This window comes from Oncorhynchus gorbuscha, linkage group LG15, assembly GCF_021184085.1.
Source record: "Oncorhynchus gorbuscha isolate QuinsamMale2020 ecotype Even-year linkage group LG15, OgorEven_v1.0, whole genome shotgun sequence".
NCBI classification, from domain to species: domain Eukaryota; kingdom Metazoa; phylum Chordata; class Actinopteri; order Salmoniformes; family Salmonidae; genus Oncorhynchus; species Oncorhynchus gorbuscha.
The window spans coordinates 72,087,728-72,113,525 of NC_060187.1; the positions used below are offsets into that span (position 1 = coordinate 72,087,728).

At 46.7% G+C, this 25,798-nt stretch overlaps 1 protein-coding gene across 8 annotated transcripts in view; it reads left to right on the top strand.

Moving 5' to 3' along the window:
• The window catches only part of LOC123997946 (adhesion G protein-coupled receptor B1-like), a 110,115-nt gene that overhangs the window by 69,242 nt on the left and 15,075 nt on the right, over positions 1–25,798 (top strand). For all 8 annotated transcript variants that reach the window (XM_046302691.1, XM_046302692.1, XM_046302695.1 and 5 more), the window contains 9 exons: positions 2,695–2,770; positions 6,594–6,696; positions 8,115–8,158; positions 13,535–13,661; positions 23,928–24,031; positions 24,327–24,429; positions 24,635–24,785; positions 24,902–24,971; positions 25,363–25,429. In XM_046302691.1, the coding sequence (XP_046158647.1) occupies positions 2,695–2,770; positions 6,594–6,696; positions 8,115–8,158; positions 13,535–13,661; positions 23,928–24,031; positions 24,327–24,429; positions 24,635–24,785; positions 24,902–24,971; positions 25,363–25,429 (845 nt within the window). The remainder of the gene's footprint in view (positions 1–2,694; positions 2,771–6,593; positions 6,697–8,114; positions 8,159–13,534; positions 13,662–23,927; positions 24,032–24,326; positions 24,430–24,634; positions 24,786–24,901; positions 24,972–25,362; positions 25,430–25,798) is intronic.

Genomic DNA, 25,798 nt, shown 5'->3' on the forward strand with positions numbered 1-25,798 from the left:
ATTACTACGGCTACCATGATAATGAGCCAGTCACTTGCTAATCAGAAGTCAACAGGAGCCAATCAGGGGCAATTAAGGCTAATCTCCTCCCCCACTGGTAGAAGTGTCTCCATGGCGGCAACAGCACATCAACAGTCACTCAAGCCTCTCACCTGCTGCTCTATACTGGGCATGGCTCACAGGGGGCCAAAATGGCTCCCCAATTGCACTGATTGAAATGTTTTTCCAAGGCCACCTCTCTGAAACTATCAGAGCAGTAAAGATGGGGGACATGCATTGGAACACATTTGACACACACACACACACACACACACACACACACACACACACACACACACACACACACACACACACACACACACACACACACACACACACACACACACACACACACACACACACACACACACACACACACACACACACACACACACACACACAACAGTGCATTGTATAATTGTTAAATATCCCCGTTTGTTGCCTCTCTACTGCTGTGATCATTCTGGCTGAACATATTGGCTAGCAGACCCATTATATGAAGGGGTGTGCAATATACTTTATGTCACACACACACAGACATGCATACACAAACTTTCCCTCTCTCTCGCTCGGTTCCTCCCTGATGTCCATGGGATCTCAGCTGCCTGGCCTGGAGCAGTATACTGCAGTACCCTCTGCATGCTGCCTGGCATAATTCTGTGCCCTCTCAGCACACATCCATACTGCCAGCCTGCCAGACACAGCGTGTTGGAGCGTGAGAGAGAGCTGAGGTCCTTTAGATAGAGGAACAGATGGACTTTGTGGGTTTCTGTCTGTGACACTACAGCAGGAGACAGCTTCAGGCCCTGTCCTTCTCTTCTGGCCTTCTGCCCAGCAGTTTAGTTTAGCTGTGACACGGGTTGGACTAAATCTCATATTTTTCTGGGTTTTTCTGGGTGTGTTTTTTGTCTATTTTGCCAGTGCAGTCTGCCATCACGGCATGCCATGCCCAACCATGCTACCATGGCAACAATTTTTGTCGCATGAAATACATTGCTGTGTGACAGTGGAAAACGTTTCTGGCCTTTTGCATTTGGCTGTGTGTGTGTGTGTGTTTAAGTTTGTGTATGTGTAAACATGTTTATTCGGTCTGTTTAAATGACTATTTAGATATTATGAGTAAGTCTGTATGTAAGTGTGTTTGTGTGTGAGTGATGATGTCGTGTAAGTGTCTGTTTATAGATGGGTAGTTATGTAGGCCAACTGCAGAGGTACAGAGCCAAGAGGACGGGAGGGAGACTGGCTGACCTGTATTCTCTCTCCTGATGTCCTTCAGCACAAACCACTAAGACTAGAGCTGCAGGTCATCACACACACCTACACACACCTACACACACCTACACACACCTACACACACCTACGCACACCACTGACACACTAACTCAAAAACATGTCACTCCTCCATCTCTCCCTTTTTTTATTGGATTCTGACTGACCTGTCCCTCTCCCTCTCCCTCTCTCTCTCTCTCTCTCTCTCTCTCTCTCTCTCTCTCTCTCTCTCTCTCTCTCTCTCCCTCTCTCTCTCTCTCTCTCTCTCTCTCTCTCTCTCTCTCTCTCTCTCTCTCTCTCTCTCTCTCTCTCTCTCTCTCTCTCTCTCTTCTCTCTCTCTCTCTCTCTCTCTCTCTCTCTCTCTCTCTCTCTCTCTCTCTCTCTCTCTCTCTCTCTCTCTCTCTCTCTCTCTCTCTCTCTCTCTCTCTCTCTCTCTCTCTCTCTCTCTCTCTCTCTCTCTCTCTCTCTCTCTCTCTCTCTCTCTCTCTCTCTCTCTCTCTCTCTCTCTCTCTCTCTCTCTCTCTCTCTCTCTCTCTCTCTCTCTCTCTCTCTCTCTCTCTCTCTCTCTCTCTCTCTCTCTCTCTCTCTCTCTCTCTCTCTCTCTCTCTCTCTCTCTCTCTCTCTCTCTCTCTCTCTCTCTCTCTCTCTCTCTCTCTCTCTCTCTCTCTCTCTCTCTCTCTCTCTCTCTCTCTCTCTCTCTCTCTCTCTCTCTCTCTCTCTCTCTCTCTCTCTCTCTCTCTCTCTCTCTCTCTCTCTCTCTCTCCTCCTCTCTCTCTCTCTCTCTCTCTCTCTCTCTCTCTCCTCTCTCTCTCCTCTCTCTCTCCTCTCTCTCTCTCTCTCTCTCTCTCTCTCTCTCTCTCTCTCTCTCTCTCTCTCTCTCTCTCTCTCTCTCTCTCTCCTCTCTCTCTCTCTCTCTCTCTCTCTCTCTCTCTCTCTCTCTCTCTCTCTCTCTCTCTCTCTCTCTCTCTCTCTCTCTCTCTCTCTCTCTCTCTCTCTCTCTCTCTCTCTCTCTCTCTCTCTCTCTCTCTCTCTCTCTCTCTCTCTCTCTCTCTCTCTCTCTCTCTCTCTCTCTCTCTCTCTCTCTCTCTCTCTCTCTCTCTCTCTCTCTCTCTCTCTCTCTCTCTCTCTCTCTCTCTCTCTCTCTCTCTCTCTCTCTCTCTCTCTCTCTCTCTCTCTCTCTCTCTCTCTCTCTCTCTCTCTCTCTCTCTCTCTCTCTCTCTCTCTCTCTCTCTCTCTCTCTCTCTCTCTCTCTCTCCCTCTCTCTCTCTCTCTCTCTCTCTCTCTCTCTCTCTCTCTCTCTCTCTCTCTCTCTCTCTCTCTCTCTCTCTCTCTCTCTCTCTCTCTCTCTCTCTCTCTCTCTCCATCTCATTTCGTCGTCTATTCCAGATGCAGATGACTTGACAGCGTTTGTCACCGGGATCGTTCTCTACAGAAACCTGGGTAGCATCCTATCTTTACAGAGGTGAGAGTGGTTTACTGACATCTCTACTTACAATGCTTTCTCCAGGGATGTGTCAAAGAAGTGTACTATAAAGGGAATGGGGTGCCATTTGGAACGCAGCCCAGCACAGAACGCATCCCAGAACCTCTTTTGATTGGTGGCTAATGGGATTTGAATGCTACCACGTAGTTCCTTAGTCTCTTGTCTGTGAGAAGGATGTCTGAAGGAGCTAGAATGAATAACATTTCAGAGAACGGCTTTATGCTAAGGACATGTATTCAAACTGCATGTGTATTTGTGAGCAACAGCTTTCTCTCGTCCAGTGAGGAGTGTTCTCTCCGTTATGTTAATGTTATGTGTGTGTGTAATGAGATGGAGGAACACAGGCTAGCGTGGCGGAATCACACTCAACCCTCCCACATACTTCATTCACTGCAAACGGATGTATTTTGTAGCCCTTTCATGCAGTCAAATGACCGAGTTGCCTCATAGGTGGAATGTTATTCATATCCTTTACAATTTCAGAATTAATAAAAGTCATTTCAAAAACCCACTATGTCAAACGGTTTTGTTATATTTCAGTCTTCTGTGATGTATATAAAGTGCAATATTGGGATGCAAACTCACAATTGAATACATTTCAACTCTATATCTGACATGGTACAGGTGTCTCTTTTTAAGCCCATAACCATGTGTGTGAGGTGTATACTTTAGTTTTAAAGTAGATGTGTTTAACACTACCAAGAAACATTCTGTGTGACCCTGATTTAGCCCACTGCAGGAAAAGGTTTTGTAACAGATTCCTCATTCCATTCATTAGATTGCGGGCGCACAGTGCACTGTTGGGGTTGGGAAGCTGGAATTATTTGCGAGTGGACGAACGTGCGCGTTTGAAGTGATTGTTTGAAAGTCAGTTGAAAACATCATGACTGGTTGTTTTTATGACACGTTAAAAGGAAATACATGTTAGAAGTGATATGACACATCTTTACTGGGTCTAGGGCACAAGGCCCACAGAGGTCATATAGATCTATAGACCTATGTAATTCGATGATTATACCAAGGCTATAAAAAAAATGATTGTGCGCTCGCTTGGGTGTCCTGTACCGATAAGAAATGAAATCTACTTTCACCCTAGGGCGTGCGTGTGGAAACCCCTTTTCTATTTTGTCTTTACCCAGGCCTAGTTACTTATTTGTTCTTTCCTTTTTCCCCTCAGAATCTTTTTCCCCTTCAAGGAAATGCGATCAGTTTTAGACAGAGACTGGCTGACACAAGTGTTTATGTTGACTGATTGCATTCTGAGAAGCGAGAGGGAGAAAGAGCGAGAGGGAGAAAGAGTGAGAGGGAGAAAGAGTGAGAGGGAGAAAGAGTGAGAGGGAGAAAGAGTGAGAGGGAGAAAGAGTGAGAGGGAGAAAGAGTGAGAGGGAGAAAGAGTGAGAGGGAGAAAGAGAGAGAGGGAGAAAGAGCGAGAGGGAGAAAGAGTGAGAGGGAGAAAGAGTGAGAGGGAGAAAGAGCGAGAGGGAGAAAGAGTGAGAGGGAGAAAGAGTGAGAGGGAGAAAGAGCGAGAGGGAGAAAGAGCGAGAGGGAGAAAGAGCGAGAGGGAGAAAGAGCGAGAGGGAGAAAGAGCGAGAGGGAGAAAGAGCGAGAGGGAGAAAGAGCGAGAGGGAGAAAGAGTGAGAGGGAGAAAGAGCGAGAGGGAGAAAGAGTGAGAGGGAGAAAGAGTGAGAGGGAGAGAGGGAGAAAGAGTGAGAGGGAGAAAGAGTGAGAGGGAGAAAGAGTGAGAGGGAGAAAGAGTGAGAGGGAGAAAGAGTGAGAGGGAGAAAAAGAGGGAGAAAGAGTGAGAGGGAGAAAGAGTGAGAGGGAGAAAGAGTGAGAGGGAGAAAGAGTGAGAGGGAGAAAGAGTGAGAGGGAGAAAGAGCGAGAGGGAGAAAGAGCGAGAGGGAGAGGGAGACGTTGCAGATGAGAGAGAGTAGGGAGGAGGAGGAAGAGTGTGGGGGCTTTGAAACATTGTCTATTTCAAACGGGACATGGGGTAAGTGCTGGGACATACAAGGGTGTCTTGAGGGACATGTGTGCTGTGTTAGGGAGAGATAGGAACATGTGTTGTAGGGACTGGGCAGTATTACTACTGTGTTAGGGAGAGACAGGAACATGTGTTGTAGGGACTGGGCAGTATTACTGCTGTGTTAGGGAGAGATAGGAACATGTGTTGTAGGGACTGGGCAGTATTACTGCTGTGTTAGGGAGAGATAGGAACATGTGTTGTAGGGACTGGGCAGTATTACTACTGTGTTAGGGAGAGACAGGAACATGTGTTGTAGGGACTGGGCAGTATTACTGCTGTGTTAGGGAGAGATAGGAACATGTGTTGTAGGGACTGGGCAGTATTACTGCTGTGTTAGGGAGAGATAGGAACATGTGTTGTAGGGACTGGGCAGTATTACTACTGTGTTAGGGAGAGACAGGAACATGTGTTGTAGGGACTGGGCAGTATTACTGCTGTGTTAGGGAGAGATAGGAACATGTGTTGTAGGGACTGGGCAGTATTACTGCTGTGTTAGGGAGAGATAGGAACATGTGTTGTAGGGACTGGGCAGTATTACTGCTGTGTTAGGGAGAGATAGGAACATGTGTTGTAGGGACTGGGCAGTATTACTACTGTGTTAGGGAGAGACAGGAACATGTGTTGTAGGGACTGGGCAGTATTACTGCTGTGTTAGGGAGAGACAGGAACATGTGTTGTAGGGACTGGGCAGTATTACTGCTGTGTTAGGGAGAGATAGGAACATGTGTTGTAGGGACTGGGCAGTATTACTGCTGTGTTAGGGAGAGATAGGAACATGTGTTGTAGGGACTGGGCAGTATTACTGCTGTGTTAGGGAGAGACAGGAACATGTGTTGTAGGGACTGGGCAGTATTACTGCTGTGTTAGGGAGAGATAGGAACATGTGTTGTAGGGACTGGGCAGTATTACTGCTGTTTTAGGGAGAGACAGGAACATGTGTTGTAGGGACTGGGCAGTATTACTGCTGTGTAAGGGAGAGATAGGAACATGTGTTGTAGGGACTGGGCAGTATTACTGCTGTGTTAGGGAGAGATAGGAACATGTGTTGTAGGGACTGGGCAGTATTACTGCTGTGTTAGGGAGAGATAGGAACATGTGTTGTAGGGACTGGGCAGTATTACTGCTGTGTAAGGGAGAGACAGGAACATGTGTTGTAGGGACTGGGCAGTATTACTGCTGTGTTAGGGAGAGATAGGAACATGTGTTGTAGGGACTGGGCAGTATTACTGCTGTGTTAGGGAGAGATGGGAACATGTGTTGTAGGGACTGGGCAGTATTACTGCTGTGTTAGGGAGAGATAGGAACATGTGTTGTAGGGACTGGGCAGTATTACTGCTGTGTTAGGGAGAGATAGGAACATGTGTTGTAGGGACTGGGCAGTATTACTGCTGTGTTAGGGAGAGATGGGAACATGTGTTGTAGGGACTGGGCAGTATTACTGCTGTGTTAGGGAGAGATAGGAACATGTGTTGTAGGGACTGGGCAGTATTACTGCTGTGTTAGGGAGAGATGGGAACATGTGTTGTAGGGACTGGGCAGTATTACTGCTGTGTTAGGGAGAGATAGGAACATGTGTTGTAGGGACTGGGCAGTATTACTGCTGTGTTAGGGAGAGACAGGATTTACTGCAGGGAGGTTTGAGTTGGTTGAAGGGAACAGCGATTGACAACGATGAAAATGATGTGCAGTTCCCATGTGATATTTCACCTGACCATGTGTGTTGTCCTATGCTGGTGACACCACTCTGTCCCTCTCTCCCTCCCTACCTCCCTCCAGAAACAGCACCGTGCTCAACTCCAAGGTGGTGTCTGTGACCATCAAGCCCACCCCAGGATCCCTCTCTACCCCGGTGGAGGTCCAGTTCTCACACCTTTACAACGTGAGTGACCTTTCACATCTGACCCTCTGACCTGAGCAGTGACCTCAGTAGTAATTGACCTCTGTAGTGTAACAGAGTAGCCTTGACAAATCATGTGGCTTATCCCATAAAAACACACGGTACTGATATTTGAGAGCATTTCAAAATAATTATCATGCCTTTATCACTGAAAAGCACTTTTAGCACTTAGAAAAGCACTAGACAAATCTATTTAATCAACCTCACAACTGGAGGTATATGAGAACATCTGTAATCAGAGCATATGTCCATGGAGGTATATGGAGGTATATGAGAACATCTGTAATCAGAGCATATATCCATGGAGGTATATGGAGGTATATGAGAACATCTGTAATCAGAGTATATGTCCATGGAGGTATATGGAGGTATATGGAGGTATATGAGAACATCTGTAATCAGAGCATATGTCCATGGAGGTATATGGAGGTATATGGAGGTATATGAGAACATCTGTAATCAGAGCATATGTCCATGGAGGTATATGGAGGTATATGAGAACATCTGTAATCAGAGCATATGTCCATGGAGGTATATGGAGGTATATGGAGGTATATGAGAACATCTGTAATCAGAGCATATGTCCATGGAGGTATATGGAGGTATATGAGAACATCTGTAATCAGAGCATATGTCCATGGAGGTATATGGAGGTATATGGAGGTATATGAGAACATCTGTAATCAGAGCATATGTCCATGGAGGTATATGGAGGTATATGGAGGTATATGAGAACATCTGTAATCAGAGCATATGTCCATGGAGGTATATGGAGGTATATGAGAACATCTGTAATCAGAGCATATGTCCATGGAGGTATATGGAGGTATATGAGAACATCTGTAATCAGAGCATATGTCCATGGAGGTATATGGAGGTATATGGAGGTATATGAGAACATCTGTAATCAGAGCATATGTCCATGGAGGTATATGGAGGTATATGAGAACATCTGTAATCAGAGCATATGTCCATGGAGGTATATGGAGGTATATGGAGGTATATGAGAACATCTGTAATCAGAGCATATGTCCATGGTAATCAGGCATATGTCCATGGAGGTATATGGAGGTATATGAGAACATCTGTAATCAGAGCATATGTCCATGGAGGTATATGGAGGTATATGGAGGTATATGAGAACATCTGTAATCAGAGCATATGTCCATGGAGGTATATGGAGGTATATGAGAACATCTGTAATCAGAGCATATGTCCATGGAGGTATATGGAGGTATATGGAGGTATATGAGAACATCTGTAATCAGAGCATATGTCCATGGCCACGGGAAGGTGATTTTTTAATTGTGATTTTTCAGGGGGTGCTGCAGCACCCTCAGCACCCCTACGACCTGTGGCTGTGCATATGTCAACCACTGTTTTTCTCTCTGTCGGATCAGGGCACCACAAACCAGACCTGCATCTCCTGGGACGAGAGTGACACGTAAGGCCTTTGTCAATTTTTTTCTCTGGTGATACATCCATGTGCCTGCTGGGCTGCCTGGCTGCAGTGTGGAGCCTGGGGGTGGAACTGCCTGAATCAACTGAATTATAGGACCTCTGTCAAATCAAATCAAATGTATTTATATAGCCCTTCGTACATCAGCTGATATCTCAAAGTGCTGTACAGAAACCCAGCCTAAAACCCCAAACAGCAAGCAATGCAGGTGTAGAAGCACGGTGGCTAGGAAAAACTCCCTAGAAAGGCCAAAACCTAGGAAGAAACCTAGAGAGGAACCAGGCTATGTGGGGTGGCCAGTCCTCTTCTGGCTGTGCCGGGTGGAGATTATAACAGAACATGGCCAAGATGTTCAAATGTTCATAAATGACCAGCATGGTCGAATAATAATAAGGCAGAACAGTTGAAACTGGAGCAGCAGCACAGTCAGGTGGACTTACCTGGCTCTGAAAACAGAAATAGAATTACTAGAATGGACATCCTCATTCAAGTCAATTTACCATGATGCGTGGACTAGCGGGCAGGATGTAAAGTAAGAAGTGTACCCATAACCAGGAAGTCATTATATTTCTATGGTGGACCCTTCCTGGTTCTGAAACACCTGCTGGTGTGGATCTTCACAGTGAGGGATAGAACTTTGGGAGACGGCCTCACATCACCTCATCTCCCACTGTGACTGTGTGTTCCGTGGCTGTTCCCCCTCCACTGTTTCTCATCTTGACGAAGTGCCCATGACACACACTGACCCTGTAGAAAGGTGCTGAGTTTGTCAGACAGTCCCGGAGCTCCTCTCTGTGGGTGATGGGAGATGGGGCGGGGCTGACACTAACCCCCACGCTGCTAACACCGCGCCGACAGTGATGCAGGATGTAGAAAATTAAGTGTTGCTCACAGCTTTCTCTCCTGGGCACACGAACCAAGGCATCAACACAGAGGGATGAATGGAGAGTGCTTTGGGATCTCCTGAGTCGGACAAAGAGAGAGGGAGAGAGTGTATATATGTGTAGTGAGAGAGAGAGAGAGAGAGAGAGAGAGAGAGAGAGAGAGAGAGAAAAAGAGAGAAAAAGAGAGAAAAAGAGAGAAAAAGAGAGAAAAAGAGAGAAAAAGAGAGAAAAAGAGAGAAAAAGAGAGAAAAAGAGAGAAAAAGAGAGACAAATGCATTGCACAGTTCAACTGAAAAGCTAATGTGGGTCCAATTAACACACTCTTCATATGCCTCATATGTACCCATTTAGTTTTAAAACCCAAAACAGAGAGAGAGAGTGAGTGAGTGAGTGAGTGAGTGAGTGAGTGAGTGAGTGAGTGAGTGAGTGAGTGAGTGAGTGAGTGAGTGAGTGAGTGAGTGAGTGAATGAGAGATAGAGAAGCTGTGTGCAAGTGAGAGAAAGAGCAAGAGAGAGTAGAAAGCACAACGTGCCCACGGCTTTATTGCAATGCAGGTTGGAGATTTGCATATCGATCAGTGTGTACACTTGTGTTACTGAGACAAGGCATAGAACAGAGTGATCTTTTGCCTTAAGAAAAGTTGAACCAGGGAAATGTAGACCGAGAGAGAAAAAGAACGACCGAACAATGAGGGAAGAGGAGGGATACAGGGTTGAGAGAAAGCAAGAGGGATGAGAGAGGATATAGGAAGATGGATAGAGAGGCAGAGCGAGAGAGAGGGAGAGAGAACAAAACAAAATCTAATCTAGCTTCACCCACCATGTTGGGGAGTGTGGGGAGAGAAGGGGGAGGCGAGGGAGGGGGTGGGGAGTGACATGTTCTAAAGCTAAATGTAAATCCATCTTGGACAGCAGCTATGATTAATGAGTTAATTTTGGGGGGGAGAAATTGAAATGTGAGAAGGCGTCCTTGTCATGGTGGTGTCTTGTTGATAAGGGCTGTGAGAGAGCGAGGCAAGCGGGTGTGAGACGGGTGGTCTTCTCTCCTAGGGCTCACACTTCGGTCTGGGGTGGGGTATCAATTACACCAGCAGTGTTGCCCCCCTGGCCTGCATGTTGGCATTCATTGTAATGAATCTTGCCCTGGAGGCAGCTCTGTAGAGAGGTTACTAGATAGCACAGCCACAAAGTAATACAATCTAAACCTAGCCCTAACCGTAACTCTAACTTTAACTACACTGCTAACCCTAACCCTACCTTTATGTTAAGACCAAAAAGCCAAATATATATATATATTACGATACAGCCAATTTTGACTTTGCAGTTGGCCCAGCTAGTGGATATTTCTCAGTTCTGCTTCAGGGCAAGATTCATAATAATAAACATTAACCTGCTCCTGACCTGGCCCAGTTACCCTCCCTAACTTATCTCTCCTCACCCACCTCCACTTCTTTATAAACCCACAATCTGTTTTGTTCTCTTTACAGTTTGTTTCTTATTGAATTTAGCTTCCCCTGTTCTTTAATCTGTCTGTTGGTTTTAGTTAATACATAATTTATTATGATTTCCATTGCTGGAAGTTATAGCACCAGACTAAACCATTTCTGAAATAATGTCAAATATTTTCACCTGGGCTTGATTGAGCTTAAAACTTCTTAGGGATAGGTGGGACACCGGCCGACAACATCCGGTGAAATTGGAGGGCGCGCAATTCAAATAAATATTCAAAATATTAAACATTCATGAACATACAAGAAGGGGGTATATCATTTAAAACCTTAATTTCTTGTTAATCTAACTGCGTTGTTCGAGTGTTTTCTATCCAATGCTACCAATTATATGCATTTCCTGGCTTCTGGGCCTGAGTAACAGGCAGTTTACGTTGGGCACATCAGTCATCAGTCGGAAATTCAGGAAACTAGACCCTATCCCTTAAATTGGAACCAATAGAAATGTCGGAAAAGTTGCCAACCCTGCCCATTTGGCTCTGTAGGTAGACTAGAGCAAACTCTAAGCTTATTGAAATTATTTAAAATAGTATTTGAACCCAGGGATGTCTGGGATGTTGTAGCGGTCAGGCAGGCCCTGCTGTCCCATTCATTCATGTGGTCCTGGCCTGTTGTTGGCAGGGACCGTTCACACATGCCGTGCTGCTGGACCGCCACCCAAATTATCCCATGAGGCCTGTGTGTGTGTGTGTGTGTGTGTGTGTGTGTGTGTGTGTGTGTGTGTGTGTGTGTGTGTGTGTGTGTGTGTGTGTGTGTGTGTGTGTGTGTGTGTGTGTGTGTGTGTGTGTGTGTGTGTGTGTGTGTGTGTGTGTGTGTTGCTGTGGCTTGCTGTGTGGTTGGGAGAGCGGCCTAATCGTGTCATCCACAGAGACTCTGCGCTGAGTTACAATATTGGATTTCTGTTAGGGTGATGTGCTAATGTTAGCACTGAGCCTACTCCTGGGGCTACAAGGCTGTACTTCTCTCTCTCTCTCTCTCTCTCTCTCTCTCTCTCTCTCTCTCTCTCTCTCTCTCTCTCTCTCTCTCTCTCTCTCTCTCTCTCTCTCTCTCTCTCTCTCTCTCTCTCTCTCTCTCTCTCTCTCTCTCTCTCTTGCTCTCTCTCTCTCTTGCTCTCTCTCTCTCTCTCTGCTCGTCATGGTTTTCACCCCTTAACACTCTCCAACCATATGCACCATGGGTAACCCTATCAGGGACTGCTATGAGGTGGCCCTGGTGCACTGTGGGTGACCCTGTTGGAGGCCGTGGTGTGTTGTGATGAGATGTGTTTGGCCCTGAGGTACAGACCTGGGTTCAAATAGTACTGGATTTCTTTCAAATACTTCATCTGCTCTTGATTGAGCCTGCCTAGTGCAATGGAACCACTGGAATCATCAACACAGTGCACACCCTGCCCAACGGGCTCTCCAGACTGAAGCAATTCACTGTTTCAAAGTATTGGAAAGAACACAACTACAATATGAACCCAGGTCTGCTGAAGCACAGTCCCAGGCTGTCACTGGTTTGTTTATTTGTTGGTTGGTTAACCCTGGGGGCTGTGCTCCTGCAGGAGACCATGTTCCTCCAGTCTTGATGAGTCCCTTTGGGGACCACTCTGTCTGGGAGGAGGATGTAAGGGCTCACTTGAGATGGATGGAGTCTGACATCACCAATGTGCCAACCAGCATCACTGTGCCATGGGAGAGAGAAACACACAACTCCCATGGAGACATGAGGAACCAGCAACGATTGGGTCATTCTCTGCACCTCCAGTCAGACTGATATGAAGAGAGGTCTAAAACTGAGCCTTTGTCAGGGTTTCAGAACAGCTGTGTGGTAACGTAGCCACTTGTGGAAGGTCTGATGTTGTAAACAACAATGAAATAGCTGCAGTCTGACATTTCAGCACCATGAATAGTGGGAAAATATGGTTTCTGATATTTGGAGTTCAGCACCACATTGTAGTGGACAGCATATTGGCAATGCAACATCAATGGCCACTGAGAATACCCCATTATATGAGGGAAGAGGCCTACGAGCAAGATGTCTAGAGGGGAAGGCTCCCCATGAACTCCCCGCTAAGCTGTTCAGCAATATTGTTTTTGAATGTTAAAACTTTAGAATTGTTAGTAATGCTTTATAGCAAAAGTGGGTAAAAGTTTAGTAAATCCCATAAACAGTGAGTGACAAAGTGGTGTGGATTTAGCCTGGTCCATTTAGGGCAATTAAGACTTAGACATTTACATTACATTTAAGTCATTTAGCAGACGCTCTTATCCAGAGCGACTTACAAATTAGAAAAACATGGTATCTGTCAAAGTTCAGTCAACACTCAGAATTCACATTTTTTAATAACCTTTATTTACCTAACAGAGAAATTAACTAGATATGTATTTAAAGTGCTTTCCTATTGGGTTAGACATGCAGTTATTGTTGATGTATTGTCCAGTATGCTACAACAAAGACCTAGAGCAGGCCATCAAAAACCTATTTACCTGTAAATGGAAGTTAGGATGGCATTATAGCCACATCAAGTACTGTAAAATGGGTTCACACAATAAAAAATGTTTTCCAGCTGATTAATTGTATATTACGCACACAAATATAATCTCTTTAGCTTTTTAATTGTTCCACCAATAACGCAATCTAAATCTAGGGATAAATAATGAGATTTAATAATAACTTAAATTTGCATTATTATTATTATTATTGTTGTTATAACCCCCTTGCTATTGTTTGTTTTTGGGTCATTTCTGAATTCCAACTCTATATTGCAATAACCTGGCCAAGCAGAAACCTGAGCAGCACGGCGTCTGGCTCACAGATAACCTTTCATCCCCATTTTCACTGCGTTTTCTGCGCTCTTGCTCGCTAACCGCGGAGATTTAAAGGGGATTTGGAATTAAATAGCTGGTGTCTGTAACGTGGTGGGGGATTTGACTAGCTTTCACCCGTTTTTATTCACCGCAGCGCTCTCTCTCTCTTTTCCCGCAGCTCATCGCTGCTCGGATCGTGGTCTGCCAGGGGCTGCAGAGCCGTGCCTATCGACTCATTCAGCACCAAATGCGTGTGTGACAGACTCTCTACCTTCGCCATTTTAGCACGGCTAAATCCTGACATGGTAAGTCCGACAACTTCCTTCATTCTTTTATGTTAGGGTATCCGAATCGAGGTGCTTGTGTATGTATCTCACGGGTTTAGTGGAAAAGGGCGTCATTGCCATTCGGTATTAACAGCACCCTCGCGCGCGCCCGCCCTCTCTCTCTCTCCTCTCTCTTGCTTGCGACATGCAGATGCCATTCAGCAAGTGCTCTATGTGTTCTCAAATAAATAATTTGGGCATCTTTCAAGTCGTCCCACCGAGCAGAAAAGGGAGATTTGTGTCGACATGACACATTTTAGCCGAGGTACATTCAGTTTATATATTCCAACTGCAAAATGACCGTGTTGACTGTTGATTTGCATACATTACCTGCTGAATAAGAAATTGTTAGTTCATGTGAACAATTATTTTAGGGTTTTAGATGAGCTATTATTATAATCATGTTCAGAATCCTTGCATATTTCATGTGAACCCTGTCCAATGTAACATAATAACATATTATTCCAGCATTTTGACAAATGAAATAATATTTTCCTGCACATGTCTCCATTGGAATGCTGCTATGCTCCATGCATGCTGCCTAAATATTCTCAAATGATGCAATAACATATAATGGGGCTGAAATAACTGACTAAATCATAGATAATCACTATTTGATTCCAGCTGGAGATAAATAGGTGTGTTGATATGACAATATCTTTACCAAACCCTGCAGAATTCCAATGATGGCTCAAACTGCTCAAATGTGGCCCAGTTTCTGAGGCGAGATGAAAAGCCCAGTACTGTCATTGTGAGGAAGTGTTCATTCAGAGCGATTCGTTATTATTAGACTGGAAACTGCCTCTGAAGCAGTTGTTCACTAGTTGCCCTGGTAACAGCATGGACGGGCACCAATGGCTCTTAAAGCTATAGAAGACCCTATACTAATTCACCACCACAGCCTTTGTGCTGTGTGGCCTAGATAGAGGGAAGGGAAGAACGCCTAGATAGAGGGAAGGGAAGAACGCCTGGATAGAGGGAAGGGAAGAACGCCTAGATAGAGGGAAGGGAAGAACACCTGGATAGAGGGAAGGGAAGAACGCCTAGATAGAGGGAAGGGAAGAACGCCTAGATAGAGGGAAGGGAAGAACGCCTAGATAGAGGGAAGGGAAGAACGCCTGGATAGAGGGAAGGGAAGAACGCCTAGATAGAGGGAAGGGAAGAACGCCTAGATAGAGGGAAGGGAAGAACGCCTAGATAGAGGGAAGGGAAGAACGCCTGGATAGAGGGAAGGGAAGAACGCCTAGATAGAGAGAAGGGAAGAACGCCTAGATAGAGGGAAGGGAAGAACGCCTGGATAGAGGGAAGGGAAGAACGCCTAGATAGAGGGAAGGGAAGAATGCCTAGATAGAGGGAAGGGAAGAACGCCTAGATAGAGGGAAGGGAAGAACGCCTAGATAGACGGAAGGGAAGAACGCCTAGATTGAGGGAAGGGAAGAACGCCTAGATAGAGGGAAGGGAAGAACGCCTAGATAGAGGGAAGGGAAGAACGCCTAGATAGAGGGAAGGGAAGAACGCCTGGATAGAGGGAAGGGAAGAACGCCTGGATAGAGGGAAGGGAAGAACGCCTAGATAGAGGGAAGGGAAGAACGCCTGGATAGAGGGAAGGGAAGAACGCCTAGATAGAGGGAAGGGAAGAACGCCTAGATAGAGGGAAGGGAAGAACGCCTAGATAGAGGGAAGGGAAGAACGCCTAGATAGAGGGAAGGGAAGAACGCCTAGATAGAGGGAAGGGAAGAACGCCTGGATAGAGGGAAGGGAAGAACACCTGGATAGAGGGAAGGGAAGAACGCCTAGATAGAGGGAAGGGAAGAACGCCTAGATAGAGGGAAGGGAAGAACGCATAGATAGAGGGAAGGGAAGAACGCCTAGATAGAGGGAAGGGAAGAACGCCTAGATAGAGGGAAGGGAAGAACGCCTAGATAGAGGGAAGGGAAGAACGCCTAGATAGAGGGAAGGGAAGAACGCCTAGATAGAGGGAAGGGAAGAACGTCTAGATAGAGGGAAGGGAAGAACGCCTAGATAGAGGGAAGGGAAGAACGCCTAGATAGAGGGAAGGGAAGAACGCCTAGATAGAGGGAAGGGAAGAACGCCTAGATAGAGGGAAGGGAAGAACGCCTGGATAGAGGGAAGGGAAGAACGCCTAGATAGAGGGAAGGGAAGAACGCCTAGATACATTTACATTTACGTCATTTAGCAGACGCTCTTATCCAGAGCGACTTACAAATGGTGCATTCACCTTATGACATCCAGTGGAATAGTCACTTTACAATAGTGCATCTAAATCTTAAAGGGGGGGGTGAGAAGGATTACTTATCCTATCCTAGGTATTCCTTAAAGAGGTGGGGTTTCAGGTGTCTCCGGAAGGTGGTGATTGACTCCGCTGTCCTGGCGTCGTGAGGGAGTTTGTTCCACCATTGGGGGGCCAGAGCAGCGAACAGTTTTGACTGGGCTGAGCGGGAACTGTACTTCCTCAGTGGTAGGGAGGCGAGCAGGCCAGAGGTGGATGAACGCAGTGCCCTTGTTTGGGTGTAGGGCCTGATCAGCGCCTGGAGGTACTGAGGTGCCGTTCCCCTCACAGCTCCGTAGGCAAGCACCATGGTCTTGTAGCGGATGCGAGCTTCAACTGGAAGCCAGTGGAGAGAGCGGAGGAGCGGGGTGACGTGAGAGAACTTGGGAAGGTTGAACACCAGACGGGCTGCGGCGTTCTGGATGAGTTGTAGGGGTTTAATGGCACAGGCAGGGAGCCCAGCCAACAGCGAGTTGCAGTAATCCAGATGGGAGATGACAAGTGCCTGGATTAGGACCTGCGCCGCTTCCTGTGTGAGGCAGGGTCGTACTCTGCGGATGTTGTAGAGCATGAACCTACAGGAACGGGCCACCGCCTTGATGTTAGTTGAGAACGACAGGGTGTTGTCCAGGATCACGCCAAGGTTCTTAGCGCTCTGGGAGGAGGACACAATGGAGTTGTCAACCGTGATGGCGAGATCATGGAACGGGCAGTCCTTCCCCGGGAGGAAGAGCAGCTCCGTCTTGCCGAGGTTCAGCTTGAGGTGGTGATCCGTCATCCACACTGATATGTCTGCCAGACATGCAGAGATGCGATTCGCCACCTGGTCATCAGAAGGGGGAAAGGAGAAGATTAATTGTGTGTCGTCTGCATAGCAATGATAGGAGAGACCATGTGAGGTTATGACAGAGCCAAGTGACTTGGTGTATAGCGAGAATAGGAGAGGGCCTAGAACAGAGCCCTGGGGGACACCAGTGGTGAGAGCGTGTGGTGAGGAGACAGATTCTCGCCACGCCACCTGGTAGGAGCGACCTGTCAGGTAGGACGCAATCCAAGCGTGGGCCGCGCCGGAGATGCCCAACTCGGAGAGGGTGGAGAGGAGGATCTGATGGTTCACAGTATCGAAGGCAGCCGATAGGTCTAGAAGGATGAGAGCAGAGGAGAGAGAGTTAGCTTTAGCGGTGCGGAGCGCCTCCGTGATACAGAGAAGAGCAGTCTCAGTTGAATGACTAGTCTTGAAACCTGACTGATTTGTATCAAGAAGGTCATTCTGAGAGAGATAGCGGGAGAGCTGGCCAAGGACGGCACGTTCAAGAGTTTTGGAGAGAAAAGAAAGAAGGGATACTGGTCTGTAGTTGTTGACATCGGAGGGATCGAGTGTAGGTTCTTTCCGAAGGGGTGCAACTCTCGCTCTCTTGAAGACGGAAGGGACGTAGCCAGCGGTCAGGGATGAGTTGATGAGCGAGGTGAGGTAAGGGAGAATGTCTCCGGAAATGGTCAGGAGAAGAGAGGAGGGGATAGGGTCAAGCGGGCAGGTTGTTGGGCGGCTGGCCATCACAAGACGCGAGATTTCATCTGGAGAGAGAGGGGAGAAAGAGGTCAGAGCACAGGGTAGGGCAGTGTGAGCAGAACCAGCGGTAGAGGGAAGGGAAGAACGCCTGGATAGAGGGAAGGGAAGAACGCCTGGATTGAGGGAAGGGAAGAACGCCTGGATAGAGGGAAGGGAAGAACGCCTAGATAGAGGGAAGGGAAGAACGCCTAGATAGAGGGAAGGGAAGAGCGCCTAGATAGAGGGAAGGGAAGAACGCCTGGATAGAGGGAAGGGAAGAACGCCTAGATAGAGGGAAGGGAAGAACGCCTAGATAGAGGGAAGGGAAGAACGCCTAGATAGAGGGAAGGGAAGAACGGATGGATGGATGAAGGGAGGGATGGAATACCATTCATTTACCCCTCCTGGGCCAAAATATTCAGACAGATGCGACATTTACTCGTTTCAGATATGCATGTGGTTTTTATATGGCGGTTCCAAAATGCTACATCAAAAGGAGGGGATAAGGATGAGAAAATGTGCACCTGCAAGCAATGGACAAGCTTGATTTGATGGGTCTTAGGAAAGCAAATAAACACGGCAGTCTTTCGCCCTGAGAATCTGCAGCTGTGTGTTTGATGTTCTGTATCTCTCTCTTCTCCCTCTCTCACACTCCCTCTGTCTTCCCCTCGTCCATCCTAGAGCTATGATTATTCAGCCAGGGGGGGATGATCTTGGAAATGTGTGTTTGTGTGTGTGTTTGTGCACCTCTGCAAGATGTTTACAGATCATCACTTGCGATACACACACAGAAGCAGTTGCTATCCTTATTACACACAGCTGCACACATGTATACGGTTACACACACGACACACACACACACACACACACACTGTTTATTTGGCGTGTGCCTGTGCGATGGGCAGCAGTCGTAGTAGCATCATGTGTTAATAGCACTCACTCCCTGGCAGGACACAGTGTTATCCTCCCCCTCATTCCTCCTTCCATCTCTCTACCTCTATTCATCCCCCTCTCTACCTGGGCACTCAACAGGCCGTTTCACAGCAGTGTCGCAGTCTGGGGGCTTTTAGATGCCCTAAGGGAAGCATATTGTGGCAATTATATTAACCTGATACTGTGCCAGGAGAGAAGGGCACTCCTTTTCCTCCCCCTCTCTCTCTTCCTCCCATTCCTCCCCCTCCCTCTCTTTCATCTTCTCCCTCCCTTCTTCCCTCCTGCCATGCTAGTGGGGTTGTGAGACAGCCATGGATATTGAACTAGCTAATTATTCCTGCAACAACACTTGCCACATTCTGAATGGCACATCCCCTCTCCTCTCCTCTGTCTGCAGCTAGCCTCATACAGCCCCAGAATGACAAACACCCAGTCTCCCACTGTCTCTCTTCTACCCCTTTATCCCATCTTCCTCTCCCTCCTGCTTAGTCATTTCCCCACATCCTTTTCCTCTGCTGCTTTCTCTGCCTCTCTCTCTCTCTCTCTCTCTCTCTCTCTCTCTCTCTCTCTCTCTTCTCTCTCTCTCTCTCTCTCTCTCTCTCTTTCTCTGCCTCTCTGCCTCTCTCTCTCTTCTCTGCTCTCTCTCTCTCTCTCTCTCTCTCTCTCTCTCTCTCTCTCTCTCTCTCTCTCTCTCTCTCTCTCTCTCTCTCTCTCTCTCTCTCTCTCTCTCTCTCTCTCTCTCTCTCTCTCTCTCTCTCTCTCTCTCTCTCTCTCTCTCTCTCTCTCTCTCTCTCTCTCTCTCTCTCTCTCTCTCTCTCTCTCTCTCTCTCTCTCTCTCTCTCTCTCTCTCTCTCTCTCTCTCTCTCTCTCTCTCTCTCTCTCTCTCTCTCTCTCTCTCTCTCTCTCTCTCTCTCTCTCTCTCTCTCTCTCTCTCTCTCTCTCTCTCTCTCTCTCTTTTTCTCTCCACATAGTAGGTCTCTGTCCCGCCCCTTTATCACTCACTCTCTTCATCTCTCCTCTCCTGTCTTCTGTAATGTTACCACGTTCAGTCAGTCCTACTCAGCTGCAGGCTGTAGAAGGAGAGAGAGAAATTCACTGCAGTCTTATCAAAAGGCTCAAACTTGAACCCAGCAGGCATGTGTTTTTGGGAATAGGATGAATGAATGAATGTGTGTGTGTGTGTGTGTGTGTGTGTGTGTGTGTGTGTGTGTGTGTGTGTGTGTGTGTGTGTGTGTGTGTGTGTGTGTGTGTGTGTGTGTGTGTGTGTGTGTGTGTGTGTGTGTGTGTGTGTGTGTGTGTGTGTGTGTGTGTGTGTGTGTGTGTGTGTGTGTGTGTGTGAGAGACAGACAACTCTTTGTTAGAATGTCTCATGGGTTTGTGAGTACGCAGTTCACACACCTACAGACCTGCCTTTGAAAATGTAACCCATAGTAGACCTCTAGATAGTAAGACATAGATCAACTAACTCAGCAGAACCACAGAACAGCTTTGTGTTTCCCATTATATCAGAGAGACTGTAACTCATGCTGTAGATACACCACGACTCATTCATTGATTCATGTTCATTTAGAAGCTATCCTACTTGGGTTTGAGTCACATACAGTCAGATACAGAGTTCAGTGAAATGGCTTAATCAAAGCCTGTTAGTCTGACTTAGACACACCCAGGCTAGGTATCATTGAACTACTAGTTTCCATGGTGATTTTCAGAAAGTCTTGAGGGTGTTGGACAGCTGTTGTTAACACGATGATACTGTATGTATACCTGTATATCTGCATTGATATAGCAGCAATCAACAAATCAAGAACACAATTTAGCCATTGAGAGACTTACAGTTGAAGTCGGAAGTTTACATACACCTCAGCCAAATCAAATCAAATCAAATCAAATCAAATTTATTTATATAGCCCTTCGTACATCAGCTGATATCTCAAAGTGCTGTACAGAAACCCAGCCTAAAACCCCAAACAGCAAACAATGCAGGTGTAAAAGCCAAATACATTTAAACTCAGTCTTTCACAATTCCTGACATTTAATCTTAGTAAAAAATCCCTGTTTTAGGTCAGTTAGGATCACCATTTTATTTTAAGAATGTGACATGGGTGGGTCAGAAGTTTACATACACTCAATTAGTGTTTGGTAGCATTACCTTTAAATTGTTTAACTTGGGTCAAACGTTTCGGGTAGCCTTTCACAAGCTTCCCACAATCAGTTGGGTGAATTTTGGCCCATTCCTCCTGACAGAGCTGGTGTAACTGAGTCAGGATTGTAGGCCTCCTTGCTCACACATGCTTTTTCAGTTCTGTCCACAAATGTTCTATGGGATTGAGGTCAGGGCTTTGTGATGGACACTCCAATACCTTGACTTTGTTGTCCTTAAGCCATTTTTCCACAACTTTGGAGGAATGCTTGGGGTCATTGTCTATTTGGAAGATCCATTTGCGACCAAGCTTTAACTTTCTGACTGATGTCTTGAGATGTTGCTTTAATATATCCACATACTTTTCTTTCCTCATGATGCCATCTATTTTGTGAAGTGCACCAGTCCCTCCTGCAGCAAAGAACCCCCACAACATGATGCTGCCACCCACGTGCTTTATGGTTGGTACGTTGTTCTTTGGCTTGCACGCCTCCCCATTTTTCTCCAAAGATTACGATGGTCATTATGGCCAAACAGTTCTATTTTTGTTTCATCAGACCAGAGGACATTTCTCCAAAAAGTATGATATTTGTCCACAAGTGCAGTTGCAAACCGTAGTCTGGCTTTTTTATGGCGGTTTCGGAGCAGTGTCTTCTTCCTTGCTGAGTGGCCTTTCAGGTTGTCGATATAGGACTCATTTTACTGTGGATATAGATACTTTTGTACCTGTTTCCTCCAGCATCTTCACAAGGTCCTTTGCTGTTGTTCTGAGATTGATTTGCACTTTTCGCACAAAAGTATGTTCATCTCTAGGAGACAGAACGTGTCTCCTTCCTGAGCAGTATGACAGCTGCGTGGTCCTATGGTGTTTATACGTGCGTACTATTGTTTGTACAGATGAACGTTGTACCTTCAGGCGTTTGGAAATTGCTCCCAAGGATGAATCAGACTTGTGGAGGTAAAAAAAACTATTCTGAGGTCTTGGCTGATTTCTTTTGATTTTCCCATGATGTCACTGAGTATGAAGGTAGGCCTTGAAATACATCCACAGGTAAACCTCCAATTGACTCAAATGATGTCAATTAGCCTATCAGAAGCTTCTAAAGCCATGACATAATTTTCTGGAATTTTCCAAGCTGTTTAAAGGCACAGTCAACTTAGTGTATGTAAACTTCAGACCCACTGGAATTGTGATACATTGAATTCTAAGTGAAATAATCCGTCTGTTAACAATTGTTGGAAAAATGACTTGCCTCATGCACAAAGTAGATGTCCTAACCGATTTGCAAAAACTTTACTTTGTTAACAAGAAATGTGTGGAGTGGTTAAAAAATGACTTGTGAAAAATGACAACTGTGTATGCACCCTATCTGAAGGCAGTTTTAGGTCAACTCTGGGATAGTGTAGCCTCTTCCGGATGGGAAGTCTCTGTCTCTCTCACTAGGTGATTGCACTGTACGCAATTCACATCCCACATCCCAGCTCTGCCATTAGTGGAGACAGAGAGGGCTGTAAGAGTTCCTCGGTCTCAGCGGACATTGTTCCATTTGGCTGCACTCGTAATCTTTTTCCTTCAGACAGAGAGAGCACCGCAGTGCAGATTAATCAAAGGATTTAATTAATTTGGCCCTCTAGCACACATCAAACCTGGAAACAAGACAGACTATAAACTCCAATTATCTTCTGCTTGAGGGTGGAATGCCCAACCATAGAATAGACGGCCCTCCTCTTCTCCCTCCATATCCCTGTTATAAGACTGGTGCTCTCCCTTCCACCTGCTTCTCACCTCTAGCTACCTCAACACAACCTCAACCCCCCCTGCACCCCAACCCTCCATCCCTATCCCTTTCCATCAGACCCATTCACCTACATCCACCCCCAACACCACCTCAACCCCACTCCCCTGCATGGCGACCCTCCATCCCTATCCCTTTCCATCAGACCAGACCCATTCACCTACATCCACCCCCAACACCACCTCAACCCCACCCCCCCTGCATGGCGACCCTCCATCCCTATCCCTTCCCATCAGACCCATTCACCTACATCCACCCCCAACACCACCGCAACCCCACCCCCCTGCATGGTGACCCTCCATCCCTATCCCTTTCCATCAGACCCATTCACCTACATCCACCCCCAACACCACCTCAACCCCACCCTCCTGCATGGCGACCCTCCATCCCTATCCCTTCCCATCAGACCCATTCACCTACATCCACCCCCAACACCACCTCTAACAAACTTTAGCAAAGACAGCTGCCCTTAGAACATGTTTCCTTTTGGAACACATGACACGTTTAATCAAGCTAGTCTTCTAGAGTAAGCAGACTTCATTAAGCAACCCTCCTGAACATGGGCTCCTTGAACATCCTCTAGTCTACAGGTCACACCCACGTGTTGGATTTGGCTTGCTGTTAGCACTGCTGTGTAGAGCACATAATGGTATATTGAGGAACGCAGTCAACACACACGCCTGGCCTGCATTGGGAGAGTGGCATGCCAGTGCCCAGGATGACATGCATGGGAGTCTGCAGGCTGCACTGCTCCCTCAGATAGATACACTGTCTGTCAGCTAGATGCTTTCACTCTGTTCAGGCCAAAGCAGGGAACACTCGTCAGTCAGTGCTGCTAAGCATGTATGAGTCAAGACTGGAAATTGTGTCAGAAATGCACACACACACACGCACGCACTCTCTTAAACACACGTACACACACACACACCAGTGAGACGCATAAAGCAGACGCAGGGTCAGTGGGTTGCTGCAGCCATCCTTCCCTCACTGCTGCTGCTGCCACGCTACCGTACCGACATCCTGCATCACCATGGCAACTAAGATAATGGCTGCTGCGGGAACATGGAGACGGCGACCTGTTGTTGTCGATGCTTTTACAGGAGGTTTTGATTATCTTGCTGTGTTTCATAGTAGAATGTTTGGATCTGGCTGAATCAGACTACACCTCTGACAATATAATCTGTCAAAATGGGCTTCATGGCCTTCAGCTAAGAATCTGTGTAGTGATTCACCTTGGAGTCACCTTGCTCTCCATATCCAGCCAAGGCCCAAACAGCAGCCTGCCTGTCAGCCTCTCTCCAGCTCCCTGCTCTCTTTATCAGATACCAGATATACCTACCTCTGTACACGGCACTGCACATGTCTGTGTGTGTGTGTGTGTGTCGGGGGGGGGGGCGGGGCTGTTTTAGCTTTGTAGTCCTGAACCAGGAGAGTGGAAGAAAGAATATTTTCCAAAATAAGGAGAAGGAGACAGCTTCTTTACATGTCTTTACAGTCCTAACAGTCTGTGTGTTGACTGTACGTGTGTCTCCTGCAGAACATGGATAAAATGCAGCTTCCCTCTGTGACCCTGATGGTGGGCTGTGGAGTCTCCTCCCTCACCTTGCTGCTTCTCATCATCATCTACGTGTCGGTCTGGAGGTGAGAACACATTGACTCTGGTCTTATGTTTCGAGTGGTATCTGAGTAGTTACTATGCCCAGCTGACCTGTATTAGGCTGGTTTGGTTACACATCCTCCATAGGTGCTTGAACCGTGCTGGAAAGGACAAAGTGGACTAAATCTGAGCCAGCATAGTGCGGTTCAGGTTGGCTTGATAGTGTAAAAAGACTAGAGCTTTTGAACCGTTTAAGTGAAGGAAGTATGGGTGTGGTTGTTGATGATTTACGGTCAACTGGGAAAGGTTTGGACCCCTCAACATGTTGTCTCTCCTCAGGTACATTCGCTCCGAGCGCTCCGTCATCCTCATCAACTTCTGCCTCTCCATCATCTCCTCCAACGCCCTCATCCTCATTGGTCAGACGCAGACACGGAACAAGGTAAGAGCCAATGAACAAGCTGTATCTCACCACGTACTCTCTCAAGGTCTTGTAAAGATGCTTTACTCACATCTCTCCATCTCTTCTTCTCTTCCCTGTTCCCTCTTTCAACGCCTCTCACACTCTTCTTTCTCCGGCCTCTTCTTCTATTTCTCCCTCACTCTCTGTCCCTCTCTTCCTATCTTGTGTTCTCTCCCTCTCTCAGGTGATCTGCACGTTGGTCGCTGCTTTCCTGCATTTCTTCTTCCTGTCATCGTTCTGTTGGGTTCTGACAGAGGCGTGGCAGTCATACATGGCCGTGACTGGCCGGCTTAGGAACCGCATCATCCGCAAGCGATTCCTGTGTCTGGGCTGGGGTGAGGATGCTGGGGGCAGGGGGGGGGGGGTCAGTTTTATCTGTTTCTCTGTCTGTCCATCTGTGTGTCCGTCCCATCCCTTCCCAGCACTGACCCTTCCCCCTCCTCCTCCTTAGGTCTACCTGCTCTGGTTGTGGCAGTCTCTGTGGGTTTCACCAAAGCTAAGGGATATGGCACCGTCAACTAGTGAGTCTGCTGTCCCTGATATTGTTGCTTTGTGTCTCCCTTTGTCTAGACAAGTGTAATTCTGTCTCTCTCTCTCTCTCTCTCTGTATCATTCTTTCTGTGTACCTCTATATCTCTTTCTTCTTCTAAACCTTTCCTTATTGGATTAGCTAACTGTTTAAAGAGCATTTAAGATGTGATACAGAATCCTTATACTTGGGGATTGTATTTGTGTGACCTGACTGCTGGTAGCTGACTTGACCTCTTCCTCTCCTCGCTCTACCCTTTTCTCATGCCATCTTTCTTTCTTTTCATCTTTCTTTCTCCTTCCTTCTCACCTGCTCTTGGTGTCACTCTCTCGTCCTGCCTTTTTCATTTCCTCCTCCTCCCTCTCTTCCTCTTTCTCTCTCAGCTGCTGGCTGTCTCTGGAAGGTGGTCTGCTTTATGCGTTTGTGGGACCGGCTGCCGCTGTAGTCTTGGTACTTCCTATCTCTCTGTCTCAGCCTCTATTTGCCTGAGAAAACTTTGTTGCTTTACTGATCTGAGATGAACATTTAGCCACAGAAATATGTCAGATACTGTAATGCTTATCTTGCCCTAACCATAAACTTACCATTTTGGCTTTCTGCAGTCAACATACTGTACTACTATTGGTTTTAGCCAGTCAATAGATTGTACATTATCTTAACTAACATCTTCATCAACCATGTATAGTCATCAATGGACGCTATGTGCAAGGTTGCTACCACTTGACTAACTACATGTTATTACCTTGACTTAGCAGTTACAACTTTATATATATATATATATATATATACACACTGAAGGTTTGATGTGTAAAGCTATTG